At 39.7% G+C, this 9,749-nt stretch overlaps 1 protein-coding gene across 2 annotated transcripts; it reads right to left on the bottom strand.

Annotated features, from left to right (window-relative positions):
* Positions 1-24: 24 nt before the first annotated feature.
* slc24a1 (solute carrier family 24 member 1) lies at positions 25-9,486 on the bottom strand. Of its 2 annotated transcripts, none has more exons than XM_005730046.2 (10): positions 9,366-9,486; positions 6,969-8,149; positions 6,144-6,203; positions 5,803-5,911; positions 2,855-2,929; positions 1,749-1,837; positions 1,308-1,565; positions 1,129-1,218; positions 837-1,003; positions 25-718 (listed from the first exon to the last, which is right to left on the bottom strand). In XM_005730046.2, exons 2-10 carry the CDS (start codon positions 7,986-7,988, stop codon positions 469-471), a joined length of 2,118 nt encoding a protein of 705 aa, XP_005730103.1. In that variant the 5' UTR covers positions 7,989-8,149; positions 9,366-9,486; the 3' UTR covers positions 25-468. The 2 variants fall into 2 exon arrangements, with proteins under 2 accessions (XP_005730103.1, XP_005730104.1); XM_005730047.2 differs by having other exon boundaries at positions 5,809-5,911.
* Between the last annotated feature and the right edge of the window lie 263 nt (positions 9,487-9,749).

Below are 9,749 nucleotides of genomic sequence, written 5' to 3'. Positions count from 1 at the left end.
TTTTTATTTTTTCAATGATTTTTCATGATTTTTGAAAAAAAAAGTTCAAGCAAGCTCAGGGTCCCTATCATGATTCTTACAAAATCATTTACTTATGATGATACAAAATACACATTTAGTAGCCTACGTTTTTCAAGATGTGTCCACAAACTAACACTTTTACTTGCATTTCATAGACAGTGCATAAAAAACCCATTAACATCTCTGTTAGGTCTTACACCGCAAAATCTACACTGTATTAGACAGTAGTCATGCATCTCCCCGTGTACTATGAAAATCAATTTAAAAGCTGCCATCATTTCTATAAGTGAGTATCGGGTTCTAGAAAACGCTTTATTGCTGCTGACATACCAGACACTTCACTGGTAACAATGCAGAGCACGTAGCTTTCTGAATGTTTCCTATAGATATCCAGGTCTATGCTCGTGAGATCCTTTCCCAAAAAGGTTAACAGTTCAGCAGAAAGAATTAGATGGAAACTGGGCAGATGATGATACGATCTTCCAACATAACACTGAGCACCAAGAAGATAAAGTAGAGGAGGAACATGGTGAAACCCAGCACCTTATTCATCTTCCAGTTACAGGAAGCAATGGAGATGATGACAAAGAGGAGCATGAGGAAGAGCAGCACAATGGCACAAAAGAGCCCATTGCTGCTGACAGCCACTGGACCAAAACTATGGATGGCTGAGTACAGGAGCCAAGGGACTGGGAGACTTTTAAATAAAATGATAGTGAAAAAACATAAAGAAAAGGGAGAGAAAGGAATTATTAAAGTTTGTGTTAAGCAGCTTTAAAAACGAAATTGATGACGATCCAGCTATAGAGGCTCACCCCACAGTGATGTCAAAGATGTTACTGCCCACAGAGCTAGACACAGCCATGTCTCCCAGGCCTTTACGAGCCACAATCACACTGGTAATGAGGTCAGGGATGGAGGTCCCCGCAGCCAGCATAGTCAGGCCCATAATTTCCTCTGAGATGCCAATAGTCTCACCCACCTAGGAAGATGAACAAGATTTTTAGGTGCTCAGCTTTTAGTTTACACAGATCTTTTAAGCGATACTGTGTGTCAATGCACATCAACAGGAAACAAAGCAGAGTATTTGTATCTAAAGTAACTGACCTGATGGGCCCACCACACCATGAGGTACGAGAAGATAGCAATCCATAGAATAGAGCCCAGGAAGGTGACAACAAAGAATTTTCTGGATTTCTATAGGACAAAGTGAGTTATGGAAAAGCAAAATGCAGCATGATTTAAATTACCACAGCTGATATCAGAAATATTATGGTATCTCTCACCGGGTTGCGAACATCTGGGACGGTAAGCCACAGAGGGAAAACTATGGGCAACAGGAAGAGGTAGGTTGCTTGCTTTCGACGTGTATCGGGCCATTCTAAAGACAGAGGTTCATCGTCTTTTTCATCTTCTTCTTCGTCTTTATCCTCATCATCATCCTCATCTTCACTGGACTCGTCACTTTCATCATCGCTGTCCTCTTCGTCGCTCTCAGAGTCGTCTGACTCTCCTGACCCATCATCTTTTGCTGGTACATCTTCCTGAAGTAGGAAAGATACCGCAATTAAAAACGTATGATAAAAAGAAACAAAAGTCAAACCATCCTAAGGAAGCAGGTGCCCACAAGTTGTATCATTGATCTGTGCATTGACTCTTACATAGACAGGAATCAAAGACTGACTTCTGGGCTTTTTGAAAGCCACCAGGACATGGTTGGAGAGTACCTTCTTGTCCTCTGGCTGCTCCTTCTTTTCTTCTTCTGCAGCTGGGGTTGGTTCTGACTCTTTGCTCTGCTCAGTTTTTTCCCCACCATCTGTGAAAGGAATCCCAAAGAGTTTGCTTATTAACTGCGGGCCCTTATGCAGTTATCTGGAAGACTTTAATTTCATTTAAGACTTCAGGACTGATTACAGGAAGAACTGCAGTCAATGCATTAGCTGAATTCACTCACTGTCTTCTTAGCTATATACCTTTACATTCCTTGAGTTCTCTGCATAGTTATATGCACTTGGTTTTTACATGCAATTTGACATGTCAAATATGTCAAAGAAAAAAAAAACATAAAGCTAGCATTAACAAGTAAACAAGCTTCAGTGATTTAGCATCCTAACAGATGAGTTTCGTCTTGCTAACCACCTTGGCCAACGTGTGATGCAGAGAAATGTTAAAAACGTTGTTAATACTTCCTTACATTCACAAGGAAAGCTGTGATGACGGTGGAGAGGGCTGCTCTGACCATGTTGTTTTATTACTTTTTTGCTAAAATGTTATTTGGCAAATTCCTCCACCTCCTGTCATTCTCAGTTTGTTAGCAAGTAATATTTGGTAATATAGTAGATATTCAGTTATAAAAGTAATAATATTTTAAAATTCTTCAGTCAGGAAAGAGTGCCAAAAGCTGAAGACATCCATGTAAAGTGCAGACAGACAGCAAAAATGGTATGTTTTAATCTGTTCCAGTTTAACTAGTTAAACTGTTAAAAAGTGGAATAATATGTTTGTTTGTGTATTCTGGAGGCTGGGGAATCTCTGCTTGCCTTTGTGTAAAAGTCACGCCACCGTCATACAGTATATATATATATTTTTTTAACTAGTGTGTACTAACTGTTTCCAAGGTATAAGCTAAAATATTACTACAATGGGGAAACAGTTGTTTTATTATGATAGTTGGCATATAGCGACATCTACTGATGTTGAACAAAAAACCTATTTTTTTTTTAAGTCATTTTGCACATGTCATTTTAATGCTTTGCAGACCAGCTATTGATAATGATACTAAGCAGGTGTCAGTCTCTAGTCAGTGAATGACGCTCACATCCTTCAATGTTACCTTCACTTTTGTCTTTGGCGTCTGATTTCTTTCTTGCCACGCTGTTCAGAGTTTCAGCTTTCTCCTTAAATTTCCCTACAAACACACAAAGTGGCAAAATAAAATTTGAATCACAGACGTCACACGGAGGGCCCTAAACACAGTACAAAGTGCTTTTAATTTAGATTCATTATGTGTATATTGCTGCTATATTACGGTAGTCATGAAACCCTAAAGAGAGCCTGATTGAAAATGTTGGTGGTTAAGATTTGTATTTGATTAACTTATTGCTCATCTTTTCATCAGACTGCACTTTAGATTGAGAATTACTATAAGTTAATTTAGTATTTAACTGATATTTAATTGTCATTTCCTGGAGTGGGAGGAGCTACTGACTATATGGTCAGCTACTTTCCAGGAGCATTGCATGTTAGGTCATAATGGTGAGTAGGCCACAATGGATGTACTACAGAATTGCTTTCTTAATAGTTTATTTTACTTTTTGGATAATCAGTGTTTAAGTTGAGGTTACTTGTTTTTCTTTTGCTTTATACTAAACTTCTTGCCTTAGTTTGATTGCAAATACGGCACACTAATAAATTGCTATGATGAAAAGGGGGGATAAACAAAGACTGGACTGTTCATCTGCGTCCACCACACAGCCATTCCTCACAATGAGGCTAAAATAATTATTAATATTACCAGTAGTACAGCAAAAACCACAGAAAGACAGCGTCAGCAGTCAATTTTTCAACTTCTCATATTTTGGACTAAATACACTCATCCCAAGGTACATAATAACAGAGTAGAGTATTTCTATTGATAGTGCTCCCCAGACATGAGAAAAGGTTTGATTGACTAAAAATTATTGCTTGACAGAATTACTTCTGTCACTGATGTTTCTTGGATGGATCTCAGGGTGTTTTCATGCCTGCTGTGTTTAGCCCATTTAAATCAAACTCTGGTTCATTTCCCCCCTTCATGCAGTATGTTTGTGCAGATGTGAACACAGTAACCACACCAAGAGCCTTTAGAGGAGGTGGTCTTGGTGCAAATGAACTCCTTGAAGTTTGTTTATAGTGTGAATGTGATCCGACAGTGATTCAAGCCATGGCTTGAATCACTGTCGGATCACATTCACACTAGGAGTTGAAGACTCCTAGTTGAAGACCACTAAGCAATATCAGATCGAGCGTGAGAATATTCAGCCTGCTTATTGGCCAGATGTGTCTGGGGTGGGAATAACAACAGTAAAAACAGGAAGAAGGTGTTGTGTTCTGGACTATTTTTATTCTAAATTTATCTTCATTTCATAGCTAGTTGCTAGCTCGTAAAGACCCTTGCACATCTATAGTACCTTTCTGCTTTCAGATTACAAAGCATTCATGGCTAAAGGGAATTTTCAGCTCAAACGTATAACATAGATAATCTTTGTAACCATTTTCTCAAATGTCAAATCTGGATAGGTCAGCCCATCATCACACTGTCAACCCAGCTTACATCTTCTAAATCATTGCATTTTAACTAATTTAAGGGAAAGAAAACCCCGTCATCATCAGTGTAGGGACTAACGTTATTAAGTAACACGTTACAGTAACTACGGTATTATTGTGGTAACGAGCACGGTGACTAGTTATTATGCCAAAATCAGGAACGCATTAATCGTTACTGGGATTTGGATAGGGTCGTTATTCGTTACTTCGTGTGGTGGCTATCGCAGCTTCCACAGATTCAGTAACATTAGCAAGTGGTGGAAGCCAGCAGGTGGATGAGGGAAAGGAGGAGCAGAGAACCGAGGCGGCCGCCGGTCCGAGTGTCAGGTGAACTGAACTTCAGGTAAGAAGTTATAACCTGCAGTCCATCTGGGTCAGAAATAAACCAAGTTTAGATGGAGTTTAAATGGTAAATGGCCTGTATTTGTATAGCGCTTTACTAGTCCCTAAGGACCCCAAAGCGCTTTACACAACCAGTCATCCACCCATTCACACACAGGTGATGTCAAGCTACGTTGTAGCCACAGCCACCCTGGGGCGCACTGACAGAGGTGAGGCTGCCGGACACTGGCGCCACCGGGCCCTCTGACCACCACCAGTAGGCAACGGGTGAAGTGTCTTGCCCAAGGACACAACGACCGAGACTGACCAAGCTGGGGCTCGAACCGGCAACCTTCCGATTACAAGGCGAACTCCCAACTCTTGATGAACCAGTCCAGCCCTGTATGCAGCTCATCTGCAGTCTGGTGTTACCTACATCTTCCTATTCGGAAGGCCGAATTTCTGAGTTCTGCGTACAATCGAAAGCACCACGACTGCAGTTTTTGTGTTGGATGTAAAAAGCGCACATGACGCTGTGACGTAGGCTAGAATCGTGGCGGCGGTCAACGGTGTGGGATTTCTCCAGGTGTGGGATTTCTCTCGTGGAAATATGCACATCATTTTTTCCTTTCTATTGGTAGGTGGCACAGTGCACTTGTGGCAAGTAAGCAAGCTAGAAGACTGGCAATCTTGCTGGGTATCCAGTTATGGAAGCAACACATTAACAAGAGAATTCTGAGTAAAACCAAAGTTACTTTCCCTAGTAACTAGTTACTTTGAAAGTAACGATTAACTTGAAGTAACTGAGTTACTTTTGATAGAAGTAACTAGTAATGTAACTAAGTTACTAATTTAAGTACCTTACCCAACACTGGTCATCAAGCACTAACTGACTTTTTCTAGAGTGTATTGCAGCTATACCCTGGTGATATTCTTCCTGTTCTCCTACAGGCCTCTAAATGGATCCCTCTACAGACTGAGGTAGGTATTTATCTGCTTAGTATCAATCTGGACTTAGTGCTGCCTTCATGTGGGACACTTTGCTAATCCATTTTAGAATGAGAAGGACATAGTACTCAGACAGCTATTATAAAAGCACTTGGTACACAGTTATCAGTCATCAAACAGTATTCACAGCTATCAAATAGTACTCACCATTACCTATAGGGTCTAATGTATGAATCATGAGTTGGAAGATGGTGTTTCTCATTGTGCTGTTGTGTAAAGAAGCAGAACTCCCACCTCGCTGAAGGGATGGCTTCAACTGGGGAAAGAGACAGCTGAGGTCATGATAACTAGTCACTGTACAGATAATAGCACATCACTGTTAAACATGCAATAGTGGATATAGTGGCTGTTTTTTTTTTTCTTAACTAGTGCAGGGAGCTAGCACTTGTCTTAATTATTTACAAAATAAGACTGTGAGTGTGAAGGGTATAAAGAATTTTTTTGTGACTTTCTTCTTGCAGTTTATTGGTTGGTGAATTGATTTTTACCTTTAAACGATTCTTGTCCTCTGGAGCAGGAGGGGCATTATCCTCACCGTTTCCATTAGTCTGTGTGCAACAATGTTTTGTTCAGTGATGATCATTCAGCGGCAGAGATAAAACAAAGTTCTTTCTGGTAGATTTTATATTAGTGCTATAATTTAATGCATTACTAGTTCACTCATTGCACACGCTGCCTGACTTGATGATGTCAGATATATATATTTTTTAAATGCAGAGGATGACAGTATTTTTATTGTATCCATTATCCCCATAAAATAATTATTAATGATTCTAAATGATATGAAATAGCATTTTCAACAAGGAATAAAATGTTCTCTTTTTGGGAGTCCCACCCTCAAAAACCCTGAGTATGAACAAACCCTTAAACCCTTTACTTGGTGTAAGTTAAGCCTCAGTCACACTGTTTTGGTTTGGACACGCTATACATGGATGCTAAAGGAGCTATAACTCTGGAAAGCATTCATTTGCTGCAGCTGATTAGCTTTGGGGTGTTTTTGTTTTTATAAAAAGCTACGTATATATCATGTGACGAAACTGCTTTCTAGTTGCTAATAATAATCCCTACAAAAACCTCTACTAGTTAAATATCTTAAAATCTGCTGATTTATGTCTCTCCAGCAGGAATGCATTAATACCTAGCTAGTATGCCTAGCTCTTCAAAAGTTTCATTAGGTTGTTTTCTGTTACCAGTAGTTTATGGGTTTGTGTGAAAATGGAGAAAACTTTTCAATATAGATATCAGACAACAGACTTATTAGTTGTCTGACTGAGGATAAGAGCTTTGATGAATTCTTTAATAGGAGATCTTACCTTGTCAGGTTCCTCTACAGCAATAACTTTGACAATGCTCTTGTGTTTGTGGAGTTGGGTCTTGAATGCACGCTCTATTTGCACATTAAACTTCATGAAAATGACATAGACAGTGTAACAAGCCACCAGCATCATGCTCTCCCACCACATTATGACATTATCCAGGAAGAAGATAATTAGAAAGATGAGGCCAAGTATGTAGAATGACACATCTCTGAATAGAGGCCACCAGGTCAGATGGAGAATCTCCCGAGAAAACAAAGCACACATTCCAATCACAAACAAAATGTTGAAAACTGCTGAGCCCACAATTGTGCCAATACCCACGTTGCTGTGGGCAATGAAGACTCCTATCAAAGAGGTAAAAAGCTCAGGGGCAGAACCTCCGGCGGCCATGAAGGTGGCGCCAGCCACATCATCAGAGATTGCCAACTTGTTTGTGATTACCCCGAGAGCAGGAACAAAAAACTCATCACACACAATTGCAAGTGACACAAACATGTACATCATCCCAATAATGTGAAGGGTCACCCAGCCACGTCTGCGATCTTCGATTGAAAAAATGTCCTCTGGGTAATCACCCTTCATATGTGGCGCTTCACCCGGAAAGGCTGGTGGGACGGTAGTTGTAGGAGGAGCTGGCGTGGGTGTCTCCGGAAGTTCAGGTGCCACATAGATGCAATGCACAAGAGTCCGATTTGTTGTTGGGAATAATGGCGATTCAGTAGTGGTAGATGTTGTGGATACTGAAGTTGTAGTTGCATTATGGACATCATACGTTGTGTTTCTTTGCTCAGTTTGCTCTAAATCATATGCTGTAGTTAGAGCCTTTCCCAGATCTGCAATCTCCTCAACCCCCTCTGCTGAACCTTCCCCACTATCCTGTGCAATTTGAGGCATTGCCAAAGGCTCGTACAGTCTAGTGCTGATGGTCAGCTGGTAGAGGGTACAGAGGAAAACCCCAGAGAGGAGAAAAAGAACTCGGCTCAGCTGCAGTCGCTTCCTTCTGGTACAATACATTTTTCTCCAGCAGCAGTGTTGCTTTTGGCTAGGTTGAAATAAGGTGCATAAATAAAATTTGGTGGAGTCCAGTTCTCTCCCCAGAAGACCATGGGGTGGCAGAATTCAAAACTCCAGTGATGTGACTCATTTCACATCTTCAAATCCATGGAATACCCAGTCTATAGTACAGTAAAGGAAAAACAGGGATAAAATTGCATTTGGAAAAGATATTAATAGTATACACGTATCTCAAGGCATTTGGACTATTCATAACTAAAATGTATCCATTATTATGTGTCATAGTATTATCATGGGGAAAACAATTATTTGTTTGCTCACTTACAACAAAATTAAATCTGTTTTTTTATGGTAGTTTTAGTTTAACAAAGAGAGACAGAATATCAAACAAAACACATTATATAAAGGTTATAAAGTCATTTGCATGTCACTGAGCGAAATAAAGATTTGATACTTCTGTTCTTAAATAGTTATGTGCATGAAGCACAATCGTCCACATAATCAGTTTCTTCCATTCCAACCTCTGCATTCCCACAGGCTAAAGAGTAAAGTGCTGTCAAAGAATGTCAGGAGCAAGATTACAGACCTGCACAAGGCAGGGACGGGCTACAAGACCATCAGCAAAAAGCTTGGTGGGAAGGTGACAACACTTGATGTGACTATTAGGAAATGTAAGACACAGAAAATGACCCTCAATCACCCTCTGTGTGGAGCTTCAAAGTAACTCTAATAAGGAAGCCACATGTATAGGCTCATGTGAAGTTTGCCAGTAAAGATCTAAACAATTTAAAGAAAGCTTGGGATAAATTGCTGTGGTCAGATGAAATAAACATCAAGATCTTTGACCTCAACTCGACTCACCTTGGTGGAAACACGGTGGTGGAAACATTATGTTTTGGGTACAGGAGAGATCCTCTCATTGAGGGACAAAAGGACGGGGCTGCGTACCACAAAATCTTGGACAAGAATGTCCTTGCCTCAGCTAGAGCACTGAAGAGAGGTTGTGGATGGGTCTTCCAGCATGACAATGATCCAAAACATACAAGGCAACTAAAGAGTGGCTAATTTGTTCTATGTCATTTTTTTCTGGAGTTTTTGTTGATATTGTGTGTCTCTCCATTGAAAAAAAAAAAACAACCATAAATATCAGAGACTGTTTATTTCTTTGAAAACGAGAAAACAAACAAATTCAGCAGATCATCAAATTATTATTTTCCCCACTGTATTCATAGATCCATTTATAAAGTGTTACAGTTACTTTCTTTGCATAATGCTGGTTTCTGCACAACATGAAAGACTAGAGTTGTGATGCAAAATTTAAAGCAAGGAGCCAATCTAATTGCTTTATCCAAAGAGAACAAAAAGGTTCAGACTTACCAGAGAATAACATCTTGCAAAATCATAAGTGCAAACATATCCAAACACAGGTTTCCACTGTCAGCTATTGTGGCACAAACAAACTGTTGCAGTGGCCAGTGTTATGTATGTAGGACACAGAACAACTCTTCACAATGGATCAGCATAATACCTAATACCTGAAGTCTTCTAAGAGGATTATGTGCGTTACCGCACTCTCACTTGTGAGTATACCTTAGTAATATTCAGTTTAATGCAAAATAAGTGTTTGTTTTGTCTAATGGTATTTTGACACCACAGTGTTTAGAGAAAAAAACTTTGATGACATAGTGAAACGTATTATACTGGTATGTCTACCTTTAAACTTCATATTAAAACATATAAGTACCATATCAATGTGCATAA

The sequence above is a fragment of the Pundamilia nyererei genome, unplaced genomic scaffold (genome assembly GCF_000239375.1).
Source record: "Pundamilia nyererei isolate P.nyererei 1_Seehausen unplaced genomic scaffold, PunNye1.0 scaffold00035, whole genome shotgun sequence".
In the NCBI taxonomy this organism is placed as follows: Eukaryota; Metazoa; Chordata; class Actinopteri; order Cichliformes; family Cichlidae; genus Pundamilia; species Pundamilia nyererei.
This window is presented reverse-complemented; position numbering and strand designations above follow the sequence as displayed.